The sequence below is a fragment of the Balaenoptera ricei genome, chromosome 6 (assembly GCF_028023285.1).
Source record: "Balaenoptera ricei isolate mBalRic1 chromosome 6, mBalRic1.hap2, whole genome shotgun sequence".
NCBI lineage: Eukaryota > Metazoa > Chordata > Mammalia > Artiodactyla > Balaenopteridae > Balaenoptera > Balaenoptera ricei.
In genome coordinates this window covers 117232236-117254019 of record NC_082644.1, presented here as the reverse complement: position 1 = coordinate 117254019, position 21784 = coordinate 117232236, and the positions used below count along the sequence as shown (strand labels likewise).

Below are 21784 nucleotides of genomic sequence, written 5' to 3'. Positions count from 1 at the left end.
TCCTCGCTATAAATCTATGAGGTAGAACAATTATTAGCCCCATTGAATGGATGAGGTAATTGAGGCACAGAGAAGTTAAGCCACTGGCTGGAGGTCACCCTAGCTAGTCAGGCGAGAATCTCTGGGTACAGACAGGAAAGTGCTTTGTAGGCTGTAGAGGGTGGTGCCAACCTAAAGAACCGTCTTGGATAATCAGACAAAGTGGAGGGTTGTCCCAGGTGGCCCCAGCCCAGGCCCCGCCTTGCCTCGGTCCTACGGATGGTCAACGAGCCATTCTGCAGCCAGTGCCGGAGCCGGCTGTCCTGCAGCAGAAGGCCATCTTTGATCCAGTGGATGTTGGGTGCTGGGTCTCCACGGACCACACAGTCCAGCCGGACGCTGCCCCCAACGGGTTCCACCAGGTAGGAAAAAGCCTCCCCTTGTAGGACAGGAGCCTCTGCACAAGGTGACAGTGGACAAGGAGAGAGAAAGGAGGTTTCCTTCAGGCTAAAATTCCCATAAATCCATCCCCAAAAGCCTGCCAGACAGACCCCAGGAACCTATGGAGGCTCCTGCTGGCTCAGCGCGGCTGTGTAGAGTCAATACATCTGGGATGGCATACAGCTTCCGTGTCACAGGTCAAGTGAACTAGACTGGCAGTGGCTGCCAGGAACACTGTGCTGAGAAGGATTTGAAGTTGAGTGGGAATAGTGCTATGATTGATTAGTGATGCCTGAGACAGGCACAGGAGGGGAGAAAGTGTATGAGTGCCATACACTCGAGCTCAGAGATGGATTAGCCCAGCGGCAGGGTACTTTGGAAAACAAGGACTACACAATCATTAGGACACCTCTGTTGGACATAGCAACACTAAGACGTCCCTGATTCTCATTTCATGCAACTCTTAAACCGCTCTTGGATGCCCTGTGCTGGTTTTCATCCTTGCCGGTTTCCTGAGGTTGAATCTACCAACAGTACAGTTGAATCCTGGTGCCTTGGGCAGCTCATTCCCCTCCATCGAGCCCCACCCTCCCATCCTAAAGTTGGACATACAAGTCACAGTGCCATGAGGGTTACTGTGCAGGGCTGTGGGGAGCAACCGGCAGGCTGGCGAGATTCACGCATCATTTGCCAGGGTACCTTGGCCCCCATCCCCCTCCCACATTGACACCATCCAGCTGAGGGTAGTGCTTCAGGCTGATGAGTCAGATCTCAGTTCTGCCTACAGCCGGTCATCTGGGGAGGGTAAAAAATACTGATGTCGAGGCCTCACCTTTACTGAGTCGAGGGTAGAACCTGGGCCTTGGTATTTTATAAAGTCCCCCAGGAGATCCTTATGCCCAGCCAGGGTGGAGAGGTACTAGTTCAGAGATCAGGAGGCCAGTTTCTTAGAAAAACCACTAGGTTGGGTCAGCAGAGGTCTGGAGAAAGAGCACGTGGTCACTCCCTACCCTTCACGTGGACGAAGCTGACCGCCTGCACTCGGCCCACTCTGTTCTTGGCCCAGCAGACGTAGGTCCCGCTGTCCTCTCTGGTGACTGCCATCCGCTGCAGTGTGCTGCCCCCGTCCTGCTCGGACACCCCCTCTGTGGCAGAGAAAGAGACGCCCCAGGGGGCTCTGAGCTCGGGGTGCCAGGGACCTCCTGTCCTGAACACTTAACTCAGGCCTCGGTATCCAGCAGGTGCTTCATAAAGGCACAAAGTGTCCCCTCCCTGCTGGAAGCCTAAGCAAGTGGGATCCGATCGTGGCAGGCACAGGATCGGATGATGAAGATGATGTTGAAGACCTGCCTTTTCTCATTTTCAAGTCCACACCGCGAGTATGATAAGTGGCCAAGGGTAGGTCTTCGGGGGCCTATTAACATGTGCCACTTATAGAGATATTGTCATGAGTTACATATAGATGGATGCTATTTTTTTTAATTAATTTTTTTGGGGGGGGCTGTACCACACCGCACGTGGGATCTTATTTCCCTGACCAGGAATCGAACCCGTGCCCCCCTGCAGTGGAAGCGCAGAGTCTTAACCACTGGACCTCCAGGGAAGTCCCTAGATGGATGCTATTAACAGCCTTTGTTTTCCCTGTAATCCTTAGACACTGCCCCTACACCAGGAATAAGGACAAGTGCTACAGGGATGGGGCATTTACTCTGGGCGAGGCCCTGCCAAGTGAGCCTCCTGCATTAAATCATTCCGCCCTCAGGACGCCTGTTATCTCTATTTCAAGACAAAGAGCTGGGCTCAGAGAGGCTGAATCTCTCTCCTGATCTCTCCGCCCAGGAAGCAGTGAGGTTGAGGCAAAGCCTTCTGCACAGGTGTGCAAAGGTGAGCCACACACGTTTCCCAGCACCTGGACTTGGGTATAGGAGGGTATGAAAATATCACTTTGCAGTGGAGGAGACTTAGCAATTCATCCATTCGGCAGACATTTATTGAGTACCTACTATATACACCACAGGGCCTGCGCAGGCCTTGGACCTCCCTAAACATCACCGGGGACCCAGGTGAGAGGAAAGAGTCCCCCATGAATGGAGTTTGTTGAGGGGCCCACAGTGGGAGCAGCAGCGCTGGGCTGGAGCACAGGCCCCTCTCCTGGCCCTGAGGTCTCCAGGGTTGAGTCTTTTTCACAGCTGGCTTCTTGCTGGGTCTGACATGTGACTGGTCACATAGGGCCACATGTGTGTTTGCCCTGTGCCCCAATGCAGGGCCAAGTCTGGAGACCCAGAACCCACAGGCTGACTGGTACCCTCTTCCTCTTCACCAGGTTGGGTCATCCCCACCCCCGCCCATCCTCTTCAACCTCCCAGGGTCCTGGGTCCCTGTCCCACCCGCCCCCAGCAGGCCCAGACCTGTGACTGGCTGGTTGTTGACAGTCCAGCCTATTCGGGGTGTAGGGCTGCCCCGGGCCACACAGCGAAGCCACAGCCTGTCCCCAAGGTTCAGGCTGTGGTCCCCAGGCAGGGTGGTGAAGACAGGCGGTGCCAAGATGGCGAGGTGCACGCGGCGGCGGGCGCGGCCCACGGCATTCTCGGCAGTGCAGGTGTAGGTGCCAGCGTCCTGGCTCTGTGGGCAAAGGGAGGGGTCAGCCTGAGAACTGCCCCCACCCCAACATGGGCCAGAATGCCCCCGGGGACCTGCTCCCTGGCAGGTTCCCATGGACCATCCAGCCCAGAGAGGCAAAGTGACTTGCCCAAGGTCACACAGCTAGCAAACAGCTCGGCTTCACCACTGCACCTCCCTGCAGCCTTCATATGGCTATGCGCTCTGATGAAATACAATTTATATTTTAAGGCAGGACAAGAAAAATTAAACATAAAATTCTCTGTCTTTTTGGGCCTCCTCCTTCCATCCCTAATGTGCAGTGTGTATCTGCATTACACATTAACCAGAGCTCCTCAAGGATGGGTGTGCCTGCTCAGCTGTAAAGATCATTTTTTTTTTCCTTTCCTCTGACACTAGCAATGTAACTTCTTAAAAGAATAGCGTTCTTTCCCAGCTCTGTAAGGGCTCATGGTGACTCGCTGTTCACTCTGTACCTGCTTACCCGGACTATGTGTCTTTGGCGAACTTTATGTAAAATACGAGTATGTCATTCTGATGTATGATTCTTCGTCTTGAAAATGTACGTGACCGTGCCTTTACTTCTAACAGGTCTCCCCGGTTATAATCCTCAGTTTGGCTCCAAAAACTTCCCTTTTTTTCCTTCTTAATTTGATTGTTAATTGAATTTTCAGCCTTCATAATCTAAGCCTGACCACACGTTTGTAACAGTCACCATTTACTAAGCACCTCCTGTGTGCTCAGAACGGAACCTGCACTCCGCTCACCTGTGCTCACCTCATCCATCATCCCTGAGGCGGGTCCTGCGTTCGGTGCCTTCTCCGAGAGGAGAAGTTCTGTGGTGCATCCCAGCAGGGCTGGTGGGCTCACCCCTGCACATCTGGCTCGCTGTGTGGCAGGATCCCCACCCCCACGGCCCCCTCGAGATGTGCCCACCCATCCATCTGGACAGCGGCTTCTTTTGTAATTACAGGACATGATGAGTACTGATGGGGGAAGGGAGCCGGGGTCCCACCCACGCCTGTAGCTCAAGATGAGAACATCTGGGGCAGTTTGGGGACACAAAGTCATCGCCACGCTCCCCCCTCCCTCTCTTCCAGGGCTCCTTCCCTCCCCCAGGGACGAGCCATAGAGGTCCTGATTCAAATCTTGGTTCTGCCTCTTGGCAATAGCATGTCTTCAAAACCTGGGTACACTCTGAACCTCGGTTTCCTCATCTGTAGCTAGGGTGATAACACCTACTTCCCCAGGTTCCAGGATTAAGAAACTGCACAGCATTCAGCACAGAGCATGACACACAGCGGGGTGCTCAGCAGGTGTTTGCTGCTCCGGCTGTTACTACTATTCCCCTCTGCTCCCTGGGGCCAGGCCCTCACCTCTGAGTTCTTCACCAGCAGCTCCCCGGAAGGCTGGATGGTGAACTTCCCCTCAGCTCCAGACACAGGCTGGCCGTCCTTTTCCCAGGTGATGTCGGGCTCAGGACTGCCGCTGGCCATACAGGGCAAGAGGGCGTGGGAGCCTTCGGTGGCGGACAGGTCCGGAAGGCCAGTCTCGATCACAGGCGGGACTGTGGGGAGAGGGAGGTCCCCTCGGTGACGGGGCTGGGCTGGGGTAGGCTGGGGTGGGCCATACCTGCCCCAGTGCCCTTGGCACTAGACACATCCTCAGCCCCTTCCTCCACCCCTGTCTGCTGCCCCCACTGGCCCCTGGTCATAGGCCCCGTGGTCTGGATAATCTGGGGACTCTCTCGAGTTTGGTGAAGCTGTGACAGAGTGACCCATTCACCCACATGCACACACAGTGACTAAAGGGACAGAAATGGCTATTGCTACTGGAAAGCCAAAATGAACGAAGAATGACCAGACTAGTTTCCCAGGAGGGGCCAGAGGAGGCAGAGGGGACTCTGGAGTTACTGTCTGGAGCCAGACCTTGGGTGCAAAATGGGAGCCGTTTTTTTCTTGAATTCCTTCTAGAACCACAAGCCGTGCTGGGGTAGGGGTGGACGCGGGGACATGCCCCGCCAGGGACCAGGGCTGGGCAGAGAAGGGAGGGGCTCTCAGGAGCCTCAAAGGCCCTAGCTCATTGGGGTCCACTTCAGCCCCACGCACACCCCCGGGGCCCACCTTGCACCACCAGCCGAGTCTTCCCCAGGGCACTGCCTGCGCTGTTCTGGGCGATGCAGAAATAGTTCCCGGCATCCTCTGGGCTGACATGGATAATCCGCAGCTGTCCACTGGTTAGGACCTGGGTACTCACCCCTGGATTTGGCGGGAAGGAATTGGGGGCCGGTCGCTGGGGCGACAGGACCCCCGAGGAGGGCAGGAAGGCTGCTTGGGCTGTTCTGTCTGACCAGACAAGTGACCTGCTGTGGCCACAGGGTGACGAGGGAGCAGAGCGAGCACGGAAGCCGGACCCAACCTCCCAACCCAGCCACCGAGTGCTCAGGCAGAATCCAGGGCTCTGGGGTGGTGAGGGGAGACGGGAGGGCGGGAGGTGAAGCGGGGGCAGGAAGGAGGACCGCAGGTTCGTACTGTCTTCCTCCCACCCACGCTGGCTGCCAAGGAGACTCACCTGCAGGCACGCTGAGCCCCTCCTTCTGCCAGCGGATGCTCGGCCGGGGGATGCCCGAGGCCTCGCAGGGCAGCAGCACCTCCTCCTCTGCCACCGCCCGGACCACACTGGGTAGTGGCTTTACCACGGGGGAGGCTGCAAAGGAACGGGGCTGCAGAGGTCCCTGGGGACACCGTTAACACCCAGGCCTCTCCAACCAGGGGCCGTCTGAGCACCGGAGAGAGAGGCTGCTAAAGGGAACAAGGGGTTCCGGAAACGTCGGAAAGGAGGACACGGGCGGGCTATTTCTCTTCTCCCGAAGAATCCTCTGGCCCTCCACCGGCTTCCCTGCCCCAAGAGCCATGGCTGTCTGGCCTGGGGGACGCTTACCTTGCACGGTGAGGACCACGTGCTTGTGGGCCACGCCCGCGGAGCTGCGGGCCGTGCAGGTGTATCGGCTGGCATGGATGGGGAGGGCCTGCCCGATCTCCAGGGCACCTGTAGGCGGGAATAGGGCACAGAGAGGGGTGAGGGGGCCTGGGACAGATGTCCCAGGGGTGGAGCCGGCAGGGCTCTTAAACACCCAACGCTGGTGTCTCTGTTACAGGCCACTCAGTCTGCCTCCCTGCCCATTTGTAAGCAGCTCGGGGGAACCTGGGCCTGCCTCTGCTCCCTGCTCAGGCCTTTACTGTAGGCAAGTCTCTTCTACTCTCTGGTACTTCTAGTCTCTGGGCCAGGTGTACAATGAGGAATCAGACAGGATGATCTCTAGACCCTTCTGGCTGTGATGTGCCGGGATCTGCCACTACCCGGCCTGGAATCCCTGGACCGCCCGCGCCTAGTTCCATGGGCCCTCACCCTGCTATCCTTGCTGCACTCTGCGCAAAACTTGCCTCTTCCAGGAAGCCTCCCCGGATTGCTGCCTCCTCTGTCCTCCCTTTGCCCTCTCTCCCTCAGCCTTGGCTGCTCAATGAATACCATTTTAACCTTCCCAGACCACAGGCTGCAACAGTCAGGTAAGGTGGTTTCTAAACCATCCCCTGTGGACCCCTAAGGGCCTGCTGAGGGGGCAAAGGGAGCGAGGCCCACCTGACTCTGGACCACCCCACAGCCCCCATCCCAGCCCCAAATGGAACCAGAACCTAGCTTCTCTCACGTGTTGGGCTTCCCCATAACCACTTGTCAGAAGGAAGTGTTCTATTGCTTTGGAAGAGTTTGAAAACCACAGATCTGGCCAGTGGTTCACAGACTTTAGGATTTCACTAACCAACCAACTAAAAAATACATTTAATTTAGAGAATCCCCATAAAGTTGCCAGCTTTTTATTTTAATAAGCAGAGACACTTAAAAAATTACCATGTACTATCACCTTAATTTCATAAAAGAAAGGCACTTTCAACACCAAATTATTAAGAAAAGCATTATTTCAGAATAAAGGACAATCCTTCTAATGAGCTAAAACTAGCTTTATGAAAACTCTCATGTAGCTATTATTTTTCTCATTCTGCCATAAGGAGCACCAATTTACCAACTAGCATCAGGGACTGACTGCTGGATATCAATACTCTAGTGCGTGGATGGGGATACTGAGGCCCGGGGGGGTGAGGGGGTTCTCCCAGGTCACACAGTGAGGGAATGGCAGAGCCAGGCCAGGACTTTCCATCTTCTCAACCACCAGGCCCCAACGGGCTGCTTTCACAGCCTCTGCCCAATGGCCCTTAGTGTCCCCTCAGCAGCAGGTCCACGTGGCTCACCCTTACTTACCCGAAGGTGACACACGGTAGCCGTTCCCCCGCAACCCCAGCTGGGTGCCTGCTTTGCTCCAGGACACAACTGGGGCTGGCACCCCTGTGCTGTGGCACGTGAGGACCACGGGCGCCATCATGGTCACGGTGAAGTCTGTCTGGTCGTCGGCAATGGTGGGAGGCACTGAAACGCAAGTCAAGGCTTGAGGCCCTGCTGAGGTCCCCTGGGGAACACACAGCCATGGGGCCAGGTGGACGAGAAGGATAAACAGACTAAGACACAAGGTGACATCAGTGACGAAGCTCCAGGGAGGGAGGTGCAGCAGTCACATTTCCTCACTCAGATGTGTTTTGCTGGGCGTGTGGGAGAGTTATGAACTGCTTTCTATAGATACCAGCCAGGTATCTCAGGGAGCGTTTCACAAGACAAGGGAGCTTGGTGGGGGCACAGAGTGAGGGAGGCCAGAGAAGGCCTCTGGGGCATGCGGTATTTAACCTGAGATCTGAAGGAAGAGCAGATATTGCCTGGGTGAAGGCAGAAGTGTTCAGCAGAGGGAACAGCATATGCAAAGGCCCTGAGGTAAGGAACAAAAAGCTGAGAGACGTGACTGCATCCCAGAGTGAGGGAGGCCATGGGGTGAGCTGAACCTGGGGGGTCAGCAGGGCTGACCTTCTGGGCCCAGGTGACACCATGCATTCTATCCTGAGGGCAGTGGGCAGCCATGGTGGGAGGGATTTTAACTGGGGTGATGACAAGGTCAGATTTGGGTTCAGAACATTCTGGACTGGGGAGAGGCCTCGCCTACAAGCTCCCACAGGCCAGGAACTGTGCTGGAGTTGGGTTATGTCAGTGTGGGAGGGCAGGATCAGAGAGGGCTTCCTGGAAGCGGTGACCCGGGAAGCACAGAAAGGCTCAGAGGGAACCCGTGCAGGTCCCTGGAGGCAGAGAGAGTGCCCAGGAGAGGGAGGCACTGTCCCCATCCCGGCTTCCTCATATGCCCTCGCTGTGAACAGTCACTCCTGACCGTGAACTCACCGTGAACCGTCACCCAGTAGAGCCTGTGGGCCTCGCCCACTTCATTGCTCGCCACACACTCAAACTGGGCTGAATCCTGGGGGCTGGGGGCTGTGAGGAGCAAGGCGTTGGAGGGCAGGAGCCTGGACAGACAGACGGACGGTTGTCTGCTAAGTGACTGGCCGGGCTGACCTGAAACCAGCCAGCCGTGGCCTCCCTACCCGGGGAATTTGGAGGCGAGGGATGTGTTTCATGACTATTTTCCCTTCCTGTAACCGGCCCCCAGCCTCGACTCTAGAAGTTTCTCCTAGAATTTTCTACCTCCCAAGATCTACCTGTTCAGTTTGTGGGCAATTTTAATGTTTGCCTCCGGGTTTCTCCATAATCCTAAAAATTTTCTACAGTCACCACCTATGATAACTTCTGTGATAGTAACCATATCCAAAGCCCTGATCAGAACTGCTTGCGTTCACTGAACACCTGCTTAGTCACAAAGCTCCACGATGATCTGGCACCTAACACAACAAATATTTGGTGAATTAATTGGTGAACTGACCCCTTAATACTCCCAGGGATCATTTCAGGATCAGCTGCCTTTGAGAAACGCGGAGACCGAGGCTCCTGCAGGAGCCATGGGTCCAGGCTCAACCGGCATGAACTTGGGCTTCTACGTGGGTTCTTCAATAGTGACTAAAGTGCTTGCAAAGGCCACACATTTTCCATTTGGCTGTATGTCCCCAATGCCCCCACCTCCGACCAGGTATCTTAGTGTAAAGACCCTCCTGGGCCCTTGAAGTCAGGACACAAGTTCTGGTGCTGGCTTTGGTGAGACCCGAGCGCGCCCCTGCCTCGGTTCTGACCCGGCTCCCCTTCTCTGAGACGGGCACGCCCTTCCCCACCCCGGGCATCTCATGGCGTTCCCAGAAGGACGAGCTCAGTACCGGTAGGTTCCCTGCTGCAGGCGGAAGTCTAGCTTCTGTCCATCCTTCCACCAGACCACACGGGGCTTGGGTGAGCCTCTGGCCTCACAGGGCAGTGAGGCGGCGGTGTCAGCAGTCAGGGTCAGGTTGGAGGGGCCGGGGGTGATGGCTGGAGGCTCTGGGGAGAGTACAGTGATCAGGAGACGGGCTGCGGGATGGGGCAGGGCGGGGGTCTCTAAGGGGAAGCCCAGGAGCAGGAGGCACTCCAACCACCTTCAGCCCATCCCCGAGGAAGCAGGGGCGAGGAGGCAGGAGAAACTCCCCGAGCGGATCTTCCAACGGGCTCCCAAAGCTGGGGCGATGGGGCCTTTGACCACCACCCCTGAGGCTGGCATCCCCGTAACTACATCTCCTGGAATGGGGCCTCCAGGGCGCAACTCCCCAGCGGCCCCACCCGAGGCTAGGGCCCAGCAGCGCAGCCTCCACCCAGGTGATCAATGGGATTGAAGAGCAGATTAGAGCACCTGGCTCAGTGATTCTGAGTGTTTTACAGCTTGTGCACGTTTTGTCATTGAATATAATAGTATAGTAGTAAGTGTGTATAATGTATGCATAAAGATAAATATGCATCTTTGAGTGTACATGCTCAAAACTTTTTATTAATAGGATTCATGGTCAAAAACATTTGGAGATCGTTGTTCTTGGCTCCTGACGGCTAAGATGACCCAGAAACTAAGCAGGACCCGGCCCAGACAAGGGGGTGGATGCTGAAGGCAAAAAAACACACCTTTCCTCCTCTACCTACCGAAGACCCGGAGGTCACGGCCCTGCCGATCGGAACCTGCAGGGTTGGACGCCAGGCAGAGGTAGTGGCCGGCATCCTGGGCGAGGACTGGCTGGATCCTCAGGGAACCCTCAGGCAGAACCTGAAATCTGGAACACAGGGAGGGGTTGCCATGGATACCGGCAGACCAGCAAGTCCCTACGGAGGAGCTGGACCCCTGGTGGTGTCTCCAGCAAGACCCTCCCCTTGGTCTCTGGCTTTCGGAGCAAGAGGATGCTAACTCAGGAGTCCTGCATCTGTGAGGCCAAGGTCGGTGGGGGGGTGGGGGCATGGGGCCACAGCCTTGGGCAGCAACCTGCACCACAACCCAGCATCAGAAAGGGTGAGAGGGGCTGCTTTGGGCCTCCCGTGCTCCCACCTGGGCCCAGCCCCCCCCCCAAGAGCCAGAGGGCAGTGGTATCCCAACCCTTTCTGAGAACAGCCCCTCGATAAGGTCGGAAAACTGCCCTTTCCCAGGGGCCATGTCTGTACTGTGTGACCCCGCCCCTGGCCACAGCCGGTTGGACGGGGGATGAACACATCATGCAGTCTGAGCCAATGGAATTCTCTGCCCTGGGAATTTGGAACTGGGATTCACAGACAAGCTCACTGGGGTCTGCAGGTTGTGTGAACAGAGCAGCTATAACTTGGCCGGGGGTGGGGGGGCGGGGGGGAGGTGTGTGGAGGGAGCCGTTCTGCCATGTTCCCATGTTCTTAGAGAAAGAAGGTGTAGAAAATTGGTCTGAGAGGGAGAGAGGCATGAAGCCCCCCCACACAGAAACAGAGATTAGCAACCAAGAGTCAAAACTAGTCAGGCAGACAGCCAGCCACCAGGGGTTCTCACGCCCTTAAGGAATGGGCATGTATGTCCTTGGGTTCTGAGAAGACCCATGTCCTTTCTGCTCCAACTGCCCAGGTGGGCCTCCGTTTACAACCTGTAAAGAGGTACCTGAGCCCCTCCCTGATGCCCTCCCCTACCAGCTCCCACCTGGGGCTCTCAGGATCCAGAGGGATGCCGTCCTTCCGCCAGTTCACAAGGGGCGGGGGGGCACCGTCAGCCTTGCAGGGCAGCAGAGCCGTCTGGTTCACGGAGGCGTTCACTGCAGGTGGTCCCGGCCGGATGGTGGGCACCGCTGGAGGAGAGGCACAGAGGGAGCGGGTGCTGGGACCCTGTCGCTCTCAGGGGGGTGGGCAGGGCGGGTGGGGTGGGGCCACTCACTGTGGACCTCCACGTGGAAGGCCACGCTGGTGCTGCCTGCAGCATTGCGGGCTGTGCAGCTGTAGTTGCCACTGTCGGCCGTGCTCAGGGCCTGCAGCTGGAGGAACCTGCCCTGCTCTGGGAACTGGGTGTGGGCATCTGCCTGTAGAGACCCCCAGGGTGGAGAGACCCTCATCAGTGCTGGGCTGGGCCAGGCCAGCCCCCCACGCACCAGGACCAAGGAACCAGCTGGACCGGACAGTGGTCTCTGCCCCATTCATTCTGGGCCCGTCTGCAACCCCTGAACTGATGCCCAGCTGAGGACTTTCTGGGGAAATAGGCTCCTTTGGGAGGGAAAGAGCATCTTCCCTGGAGCTCTGCCTGTCGGGCATGTTGCAGGGGGGACTCATGCTCACACTAGGAGCTGGAGCTTCCACCAGATCTACAATCCTTGGGTCCACAGCAGCAAATTGACCGCATTTCAGGGGTGAGCACAGAGAACCTCAGTAACTGGCCCCAGGCCACACAGCCACTAAGCATAGCTCAAAGGTACAGCACAGATATGCATCAGAAGCCCTGGGGTGCAAATCTTAGCCTTCCTCAGTGTCCCCAACCACAGTATGGGGGTGACAATAGTAACAGGGGTGGAAAACATCAGGAGAGCAGGTATGCAAAGTGCCAGCACAGAATAGGCCCTCGGCACCTGGTATCCAGTCTGGTCAGGGTCTGGGGCCTGAGAGGGACAGAAGGCGGTGCCCCTGGGTCCTCAGCCTGGCACCCACCTGCAGCAGGATGCCATCACGGTGCCACTCAATCTCCGGTGCTGGATCTGCCTCCACCGAGCACTCTAGAACCAGCTGTCCCGGGGCCAGGCCAACCACAAAGCGGGGGCCTTGGGGCCCAATGACATTTGGGGGGGCTGGTGAGGTGGGTAGAGGACATGAGAAATGGACCCACCCCTGCAGGTCCCATCCTGCCTCCCTCTCCTGCCCCCACTCTGGCACCCCCCTACCTTGAACTCTGACCCGGAAGCTCTTCTCGATTTCACCAGCAGGGCTGTGGGCCAGGCAAGTGTACAGCCCAGCATCACTCACCTGGGGATGGAGCAGGGTGAGCAGCTACCTCTGGCCCCGCCCTGCCCACCTCCTGATCTGATTTCCCTCCTACACAGCTGAGGACCCAGGATTTAGACTCAGGCCTGCTGAGTCAGCCATCCTGCCTTTCCCACCAACCCCTTCTCCTCTCTGGGATGTTTCTTCCCTATTACTGTCTCACCCTTGCTTTAGGGCCAGGGCAGAGTCTGCCTCCTCCAGGAAGTCCCCCTTGACTGTACCAGTTCTTTTCTGGTGGGGTTAGGGATTTATCTGGTTTCTGCATCAGCCTTGGGTCTGACCTGACTGGGAGCTCCCAAGGGCATGGCCCGGGGCCGGGGTGGGGGGTCCTCTTCACATCCTTACACCCCAAATAAAAGTGGAGCTTGGGCAAACCTTGCCAAGTGCCACTGGGTCCCTCCCCTCCCATCCCCAGCTTCATCCCACAGCAGGCGGGGAAGCAGCACCTGCACACCCTCCACCCGGAGCACCCTCCCGGCCCTCTTCCTCTCCTTCGGCCTGTTCAGGGCCTGCCCATCCTTGTGCCAGGTGATGTTGGGTTGGGGAGTGCCCCGGGCATCACAGAGGAGCTCCAAGGGGGTGCCGGGGGTCAGCAACAGCTCTGCAGGCTGGCCTGAGTCCTCGATGTGGGGGGGATCTGCAAGACACCCCGCCCTGGGTCAGCCATGGGGGCCGTGCCCAGAGCACTAGGAGCTGGGGTTCATCCCCCTCCCCCACCATCCAGATGCCGACAGCACATGGGCCTGCAAACAGGCGGGTGGTGATTGTGTTGGAGGGGCCTAAAAACGTCAGACCATGGGCCCATCTGCCTGGGACAATGATTTGCGCTTAAAAACCAACAAGGATACAGTATGGAGGGAAACACATCTTTCCAATAGGGCACAACACTTGCAAAATCTTGTGCTTGAGACTCAGAGCCCCAAGATTTCGGTGGCTTTGTTCCTGCTTTACAAGGTTCCGAGGACAAGACAGAGGGGCACAGCCCCAGGAGAATGAAGCGTCCTGGCCCCCAGCCCCTGCAGCCAGGTCAGCGAGGCCTGTTCCCTAAGCCCCAAGCCTCCAGGGTGCTCACCTCTCTCACCGCCTCCATTGCCCCCAGAGGGCCCCTGTCCCGTCCCTGGCCCAGAGAAGCTGGCGCTGGGGGCAGGTGACCCACCCATCACCGTCAGCTGGAAATGCCTCCTCGCTTCCCCTGCCTCGCTCACGGCCACGCAGGAGTAGGTCCCTGAGTCGCCAACTCCCGCTGTCTCCAGCTGTAGGCCAGGCCCCTGTTCCAGGCTCTGGGGCAAAAAGGGTTCCCCATCCTTCATCCACAACACGAGGGGCAGGGGGCTGCCCCGGGCTTCACAGGGGAGGACCACCGGGGAGCCACGGACCACCGCCACGTCATTCTGGAACTCGACCGGCTCCAGGACAGGGGGAACTGCACAGGGCAAAAGAGTGGGCACGAGCCAATTTATTCAACGCCAGGTGGCCCTCGGCCCTGGACCTTTGCACAGACTGTAACTATTGGTCAGAATGCCCTTCTCCTGGACTATTCCTTCTCATCTCCAGTCCTCAGCTTAGACCTCACCTCCTCCAGGAAGCCTTCCCTGAACCCCCGAGGTCAGGTGAGGTGCCCTCCTCTGTGCTCCTGTGGCACCCTCTCCTTACCCTGGTATCACTAGTTGTGTGGAATTTTAATTTTACACAGCTGTTTCCCTCACCGACTTCCTGGTGTCAGGGCTACCTCTGCTCACTGCCATATTCCAGTGCCTGGCAAGGCCCTGGCACACTAGTGTCCAACAGCTACTTGTGAGATCAATGAATGAGTGACCGAATGAATCAGAGACTGAGTATTTGCCCTGCCTTGACATTCCTGAGGGCCAACCCTTGGTTTCACCCAGATGGGCAGAGGGGAGGGGACAAGAGCCTTGATTCTCGCCCCTAAGGCCAAAGGACCCGCTAACCCACTCCCCTGCTCCGTACCGTGCACCTGCAAGGTAAAGTTCCTGTCGGCCACGCCCGCTGGGCTCGAAGCCACACAGGTGAAGACGCCGGAATCTGCCAGCTGCACCTGGGAAATCCTGAAGCCCACGAGCAAAGGGGGGGATGAGAGAGAGAGAGAGAGGGAGAGAGAGGGAGAGAGAGAGAGAGGGAGAGAGAGAGAGAGAGAGGGTGGGAGAGAGGGAGGGAGAGAGAGAGGGTGGGAGAGAGGGAGGGAGAGAGAGGGAGAGGGAGACTCCCCACCTCACCCCCCGCCCCTGCTGCCTTCTCTGCCCACTCTACAGCCAGACTTACTGCTTCCCAAATTCTGGAAGCTCCACTGGCCCACCCCCGGACAGCCTGCTACTCCCACCCCTTTCTTCTAGACAATTCCTCTCAGCCTTCAGGACTCGCCAGACTCGTCTCCACTCACTGTCTCCACTGCCTGAACCCTCACTGTCTCTCAAACCCCCTTTTGCCCCGACCACTCCTCCCGAGCCGCCCTTGTCAACGTCCCCAGTGACCCTGAAACGTCTGTTATACCCACCCTAACGCTGGCAGCCCAGGCTCAGTCCACCCTCGCTTCCCGGGGCCTGCAGCCCATCCTGGCTTCCAACACCACCTGTTCACTGACAATCCCCAAACATCTACCTCCTAAACTCCCGACAGGAGTATCAAATGCCTGGTTTCCATCTTCCCTGTATGTCCAAGAACCTCTCCAACCAACAGGTTGGAACAGAACACCGGTCTCGCCCCTCAGCTTGCCCCTCCCACTGTGGACCCATCTCAGAAAACGGGACTTCAGCCTTCCGGGTTCCCAGATAGAGACCCCAGAGCCATGCTCAACCCCTCCCCGTCTCTCCGCAAACACCGCCAGCCGGAGCACCTCCACCACCTCCACCACGTGGCTCTGATCCAGGCCCCACCACGTCTCACCTGGCTTGTGGCCGCAGCCCTAAAATGCCCTCCCACTCTGCCCTTGGCCCTACAGTCTGCTGTCCACACTGCGGCCAGAAGGATCGTCTAAAAACCTAAGTCACAACCCCAAAGAGATGAAAGTAGAAGCTCAAACAGATAAGCGAACACCCATGTTCACAGCAGCATTATTCACAACTGCTAAAATGTGGAAGCGATCCAAGTGTCCATGGATGGGTGAATGGATAAACAAAATGTGTTCTACACATACCAGGTGATATTATTCAGCCTTAAAAATTAGGATGGAAAATTTGACACGTGCTACAACATGGATGAAAACATGATGCTAAGTGAAATAAACCAGTCACAGAAGGACAACGATTGCATGATTCCACTTATATGAGGTGCTCAGAATAAGGCAGGTTCATAGACAGCAAGTACAGTGCTGGGTGCCAGGGGCTGGGGAGGGGGATGGGGAATTAGCGTTTAATGGGGCAGAGTTTCAGTTTGGGGAGATGAAAAGGTCTGGAGATGGATGGTGGTGATGGTTGCACAACAATGTGAATGTACTTAATGCCACTGAACAGTACACTTAAAAATGGTTAAAATGGTAAATTTTCTAATATGTGTATTTTACCACATACACAAAATTTAAGTCACATCATGATGCTTCTCTGCTTAAAACCCTCTCAGGGCTTCCCTTCTCTCCTTAGGAAAGCCCAAGTCTTTTGAAGGACTTACGAGGCCCTATGTCACCTGACTGCCCCCTTCATGACCGACCCTCCAACTCTGTTTCTAGAACACACAGCCACACGCCCACCGCAGGGCCTTTGAACCTGCTCTTCCTGCCTGGAAGGAATGGAATTCTTCCTGCCATGGAATCCACACACCTCCCCTTCTCATCGCCTTCCATCTCTGCTCAACTGTCACCTCATCTGAGTGCCTACTGCTGGCCACCCTAAAACAGCACCCTCCACTGCCACCTCCCATCCCCTCACCCTACTTTATTCTTCTGAGCACACATCCCTTGTGACATGTCACTTTTATATCTGTTTATTTTCCATTCCCCTCCCTCCCCAAAGCTGCAGGAGCAAAGGCTTCATCTTGCTCACTGCTCCATCCCAGTACCTGGAACTACACCTGGAACAGCAAGCACTCCATTAAGTGCTGCTGAAGGCATGAAGACGTTGCTCAGGCACTTTCTTCCAGGAAGCCTTCCCAGATTTCTTCTACCTGGGGCCAGGCTGAGTCAGGTGCCACCAGATGTCATCACCCAGATCTGTACCTCCCCCACTGGGCTGTGAAAGCCTGAGGGCAGAAGCCCCTTTCATCTCTGAAGTTCCCTTTCGGGGGTGGGGGTCCTCTCACTCTCCCCATCAAAAACCTCTGTATGTTTATGTTATTTTTAGTCTAAAACCATTCAGACGTGCTTTTAAGCCCAAGCTGCCTGAGGAGTGCATCTGGGGCCTGCCATCCGCTGGCTGGCGGGCAGAGGAGCCACTCCCTTACCTGAGGGTGCGGCCCGAGCCGTGGAGGTGGGTGCGCTGGGAGAGCGCAAGGGGCAGGCCATCCTTGAGCCAGCTCACGTGGATGCGCGGGGAGCCCCGGACAGGGCACGCCATGGTCACCAGCTCCCCAGGCCTGCTCACCAGGGTCCCCGTGCCCTCTGCCCCCTGCTCGATGGTGGGAGGCACTGGTGGGTGGGCAGAGAGGAAAAACGGGGGGCAGTGAGGGGGTCTGGGCGGGGAGGTGGGCTCCTCTCAGGGAAGTCCCCGGAGGTGGCGCCGACACCTCGACTTCTGCCACGTGCAGCCACCGTGTGGCAATCATCACGTGGGTCTTAGACCCGTGCCCAACCCAGGTGAGGATGAAGCCCGCTGCCTGGGGGCGTGGGTCTCTCCTTTATCCCGACTCCCCCCACTGCGCCCCTGGGCTGGAGCGGTTGTGCCCCTGGTCTGAGGACGGGGCAGAGGCCCGGAGAGGTCAGACTGGCCTGGCTCACAGAGGAGTGGGGCTTCACCAGGGCTCCCGTATCCGGGCCCTGGCACCACCCTCCAGGTGCCCCAGTGGAGGCCCCACGGCGGCCAGGCTGCTGCCGCCCTGGGACGGTGGGGCGGCCTCGCTCTCCTCGCCCCTCAGCTGCTCACCCAGCACGTTCACGGTGTGCAGCCTGGCGTCCTCACCGGCCGCGTTGTGGGCCACGCAGGTGTAGGCCCCCGAGTCCGAGGCCCTCAGGCCCTTCAGCACCAGGGAGCTGCCGTCCAGGTAGAACCTGCCCCGGGGCGGGAGAGCCGGGAGCAGGCGCGTGAGGGCCTGCAGGCTTGCCTCCTGGGGCGGGGATGTCACAGGCTGGGTCTTACCGGAGGTGGGGGCCGGCGCCCTGGCCCAGCGGGCGACCGTCCTTCAGCCAGGCCACGTCGGGCAGTGGCTGCCCATCAGCCCCGCAGTCCAGCCGCGCCTCCTGCCCCTCCAGGACGCTGTGCTCCCGCGTGGCGCCCGAGCTGCGGATCCGGGGGGCCACTGTGGCAGAGGGGGCGTGGTGAGGCCCGGGGCAGTGGCTGCGGCCGGCACGGGGGGGCGCGGGGGGCGCGGGGCGCAGACGTACCCAGCACGGCCACCACGAAGTCCTTGCGGGCCTCCGCCTGGGCGTTCTTGGCCACACACGTGTAGGTGCCAGCCTGGCCTGGCCGCAGGTGACTCAGCTGGAGGCGGCCCCCCCGGGAGACCACACCACGTGCCACGCTGCTTTCTGTGGGACGGAGGGGTGTGGCAGGACTTCACCTGCTCAGACCCAGCGCCCCAGGTGCCACCACTGGGCCCAGAGAAGTCTCGTGACTCCCTCAGAGGGCGCCTGACCCCCACACTCACAAGGCTGGAAAGACCCTGGGAACCCTTGAATCACCCACCCCTTTCTTATGCTCACAGGGAAACTGAGGCCCAGACACGGGCAGGGCCTCTAGCCATTTACGTCACGGCCTTCCCCAGCCTGGACTCCTCTGATTGCTCTGGTCCTTACAACCAACCCCTCCCTACTTCCTTCACTGGGGACATTTCTTCCCAAGGGACCCCACTCCCTCAATTTTTTTTATTTTTATTTATTTTTCTGGCCACGCCGTGTGGCAGGCGGGATCCTAGTTCCCCGACCAGGGATCGAACCCGTGCTTCCTGCATTGGGAGCTCGGTGTCTTAACCACTGGACAGTCAGGGAAGTCCTCCCATCCCTTTAGAGTCCGGGACTTGCTCCTCTTCCTGTTGACTCTCAGGCCCAGTCCTCATCTCCCGCCCTCCTTCCAACCTTTCCCTCCCTGCACTGATCAAGGTGGACCAGCCACTCACTGACTCCAACATGAGTCCAGTGAGGGGCTTCCCCTGGGCCTCTGCTCAGGCTGCACCCCTCCCCCAGCCTAGAATGCCTCCCCCTCATGTTCTCCAGCAGCACCTCTGCCCTAAAGCCTTCTCTAACTGCACCAGTCCAGGCTGGTCTGCCCTCCCCCAGATCCTCATCTGTCCAGCCAGTCTTTCAACACAAAATGTATTGAGCAACTACTACATGTCCAACAGCGAGAGAGCTCGGGAATCAAAGATGAACGAAACATGGTCCCTGTCCTCAAGGAGTTCAAAATACATCAGAGACAGTGACGCAGGTACAATCCTGTGGGCCCAGCCCTGTGACACCCTGATGGAGCATGGAGAGACCAGGCCAGACTTCTGGAGGAGGTGAGTCTCAGCTGAGACCTGAAGGTGAGTCTGAATCAGCCAGGTGAAAGCGGAGGTGGTCCGGGGAGCCTGGGATGAGTATTTCAGGGAGGAAACAGCGCGTGCCAAGAGCTGGAGCCAAGAGAGAACAGGGTCCACAGCATATTCCACTCCCAGGTATACATCAAAGAGGAAGGACGGCACATGCCACACAAACACTCGTACACGAACATTCACAGCACCCTATCCATCATAGCCAAAAGGTGGAAACAACACAAATGTCCATCAACTAGTGGATGGATAAACAGAACATGATATAGCTACACAGTGGAATGTTCAGCCATAAAAAAGAAAGAAAAAAATTAACTTAAAAAAGGAATGAAGAATTGACACATGCTACAACATGGATGAACCTTGAAGACACGATGCTAAGTGGAAGAAGCCAGTCACAAGAGGTGACGTGTTGTATGATTCCACGTGTTACATGAATTGTCCACAACAGGCAAGTCTATGGAGACAGAAAGTAGGTTAGTGGCTGCCTAAGGCTGGGGCGGCTGGGAGTGAAGGCGATGGGTAAGGGATTTCCCTTGGGGTGATAAAAATATCCCAAAATTAGGTTCTACTGTATAGCACAGGGAACTATATTCAATATCCTATGATAAACCATTATGGAAAAGAATATAAAAAGAATGTATATATGTAAAGCTGAATCACTTTGCTGTACAGCAGAAATTAACACAACATTGTAAATCAACTATATTTCAATTTTTTAAAAAAGAAAAAAATAAAATATACAGTTGGACAAAAAATGCTCCAAAATTGATTGTGGGGATGGTCTGTGATTATACAGAAAAGAATTGATTTATATGCTTTCATTGAGTAAATTGTAGAGTATGTGAATTACATCTCAATAAGGCTGTTATTGAGAGAGAGATAGAGACAAACAGACAGACAGACAGACATAGGCATATGCAAGGAGTCAAGAGCAGCTGGGTCGGTCTGGAGCACGCAGCAGGGCAGGGAGAGGGGGGCTGGCCCCAGCCCCGAAGGGCCTCCCGGGCTGTGGTTCTGAGGACTCCAGCCACGAAAGGATTTTCAGTTTCAGCAGACAACTGACCCACTCAGAGCTGCACTTTGTGATCCCTTCTGCCCCGGTGGAGCCTGCATTGGAGGGATGGAGTAGACCCAAGAGACGAGCGTAGGGGCTGCTGCCGTCACCCAGGGGTGTGGACAGTGGTGGCCGGAACGGGAAAGGCTATGGACAGAGGGCAGGGCTGGCACCGGAGGCATTTATGTTGACAAGACGAGGTGTCTACTGACTGATGGGTGGGTGGGTCGGGGGAGAAGAAGAGAGCGAGGCAAGGTTGAAGGCCTGGATGGGGGTGACCAACAGCTGGGCCGAATGGAGCTGAGTTACTGGAGAAGGAGCAGCTTTGGGGGCCAATGCCAAGCCCAGGGTCGGGCCAGCTAGACCCTGAGCACCCACTCTGCATTTCTGTCCCGTGGGAGCTGACTATGGATACAAACACAACGAGCCACTGAGCCCCCACTCAAATGGTCCTCAGTGTTGGGATTTCAAGGCCAACAGGGTTGAAAGACAAATTGGGGGGGATGGGACCAACAGGGCGCTGCCAGCTTTTGATTTTGCCGAGTGAGAACCGTTAACAACCAACTACCCCTTCTGCTTTCATTGCCATTTCATTAAATAAAGGACTACTTGGCACCAAAAAGATAAGGACGAATGCACTCACCAACAGGCATTCTGTCTTTCAGCCAAGTAACACTAGGTGCAGGGACCGCAGTCACGTCACAGCTCAGGACCAGGGGACTTCCAGCCACCTGACTCACGGTCTCCGTCTTGGGGTTCTCAAACGTTGGGGGCACTGCAGGAGAGAAGCCAGATTCCCAGAATCCTAAGACTCTGCCCCCTACTTTCTTCCTCTCAGGCAGATCAGGGATGCCCAAGAAGCCCTTCCCTGTGGTTAGGAGTTGACATTTTATGCCTTGCCATTGATGGTGATATGAGTTGTTTTATTCGCAAATGTAAATACAACCAGCAGCTGGCTATTTCAAAACATTTACAAAGCAGAGCCCAGGCGGGGACCACTTAGCCCATGGATGGTAAATACATGGCTATTGCACCAGCAGACCTTAGCCTATGCCAGGGCAGACATCACTAATTGATCCCAACACTCTCCCCTGCTCAGCCAGCATGAAGTCATGCATCCCAGGTAGCCACTACCAGTAGAAAAGAGATAGCTGTGCTCAGGATGAAACGTCTTCTCCCTCAAGGACCAGACATTCCTCCCTTCCCACTGTTCATAAGGTGGCCATCAGGAGAAGGAGCTATGAGCTTTGAGCAGCAGACCGGGTGTCAATAATTTTCAACACTGGTACTCAATATGGCTCAGGGTTGAATCCATCCACTGTCCCCCTTTTGGGGAGGCTACAGGGTTTGGCATGTGCAGCAGACAGCTGGTGTCCCCCCAGACTGTCCATCCCATCTTGCACGGGGTCACTCAGGTAGAAACTACATTTCCCAGTCTCCCCTGCAGCCTGCTGTGGCCAGCTGTCAAAGTTCTCACTCATGGGATACAAGCACAGGGGACAGATGCAACTTCTGCATCACCCACTTAAAATAAAAATGCTTGCCCTCTACGTCTGCTCATTTCTGCTTCGTGGGCTGGGACAGGATGCGACATGGACAGGGACAACCCCCAGGGGACGGGAGATCAACAGGATGGAAGGATCCTGGTCCCTAAATTACCACTTGGTAGGTACAGATCTACCCTCCAGCCTAGACACT

The 21784-nt window shown here is 56.7% G+C and overlaps 1 protein-coding gene across 1 annotated transcript in view; it reads right to left on the bottom strand.

The window, feature by feature from the left end:
• The window catches only part of HMCN2 (hemicentin 2), a 154142-nt gene that overhangs the window by 22180 nt on the left and 110178 nt on the right, over positions 1 to 21784 (bottom strand). The window contains exons 62-84 of the mRNA XM_059925832.1: positions 20730 to 20861; positions 17888 to 18031; positions 17643 to 17802; positions 17430 to 17554; positions 16792 to 16975; positions 14371 to 14468; positions 13559 to 13825; positions 12849 to 13039; positions 12303 to 12384; positions 12073 to 12209; positions 11312 to 11453; positions 11081 to 11225; positions 10075 to 10202; positions 9291 to 9447; positions 8371 to 8492; positions 7354 to 7518; positions 5980 to 6087; positions 5611 to 5745; positions 5163 to 5297; positions 4416 to 4606; positions 2829 to 3042; positions 1431 to 1565; positions 246 to 436 (exon numbers count right to left, since the gene is read on the bottom strand). Of these exons, the coding sequence (XP_059781815.1) occupies positions 246 to 436; positions 1431 to 1565; positions 2829 to 3042; positions 4416 to 4606; positions 5163 to 5297; positions 5611 to 5745; positions 5980 to 6087; positions 7354 to 7518; positions 8371 to 8492; positions 9291 to 9447; positions 10075 to 10202; positions 11081 to 11225; positions 11312 to 11453; positions 12073 to 12209; positions 12303 to 12384; positions 12849 to 13039; positions 13559 to 13825; positions 14371 to 14468; positions 16792 to 16975; positions 17430 to 17554; positions 17643 to 17802; positions 17888 to 18031; positions 20730 to 20861 (3488 nt within the window). The remainder of the gene's footprint in view (positions 1 to 245; positions 437 to 1430; positions 1566 to 2828; positions 3043 to 4415; positions 4607 to 5162; positions 5298 to 5610; positions 5746 to 5979; positions 6088 to 7353; positions 7519 to 8370; positions 8493 to 9290; positions 9448 to 10074; positions 10203 to 11080; positions 11226 to 11311; positions 11454 to 12072; positions 12210 to 12302; positions 12385 to 12848; positions 13040 to 13558; positions 13826 to 14370; positions 14469 to 16791; positions 16976 to 17429; positions 17555 to 17642; positions 17803 to 17887; positions 18032 to 20729; positions 20862 to 21784) is intronic.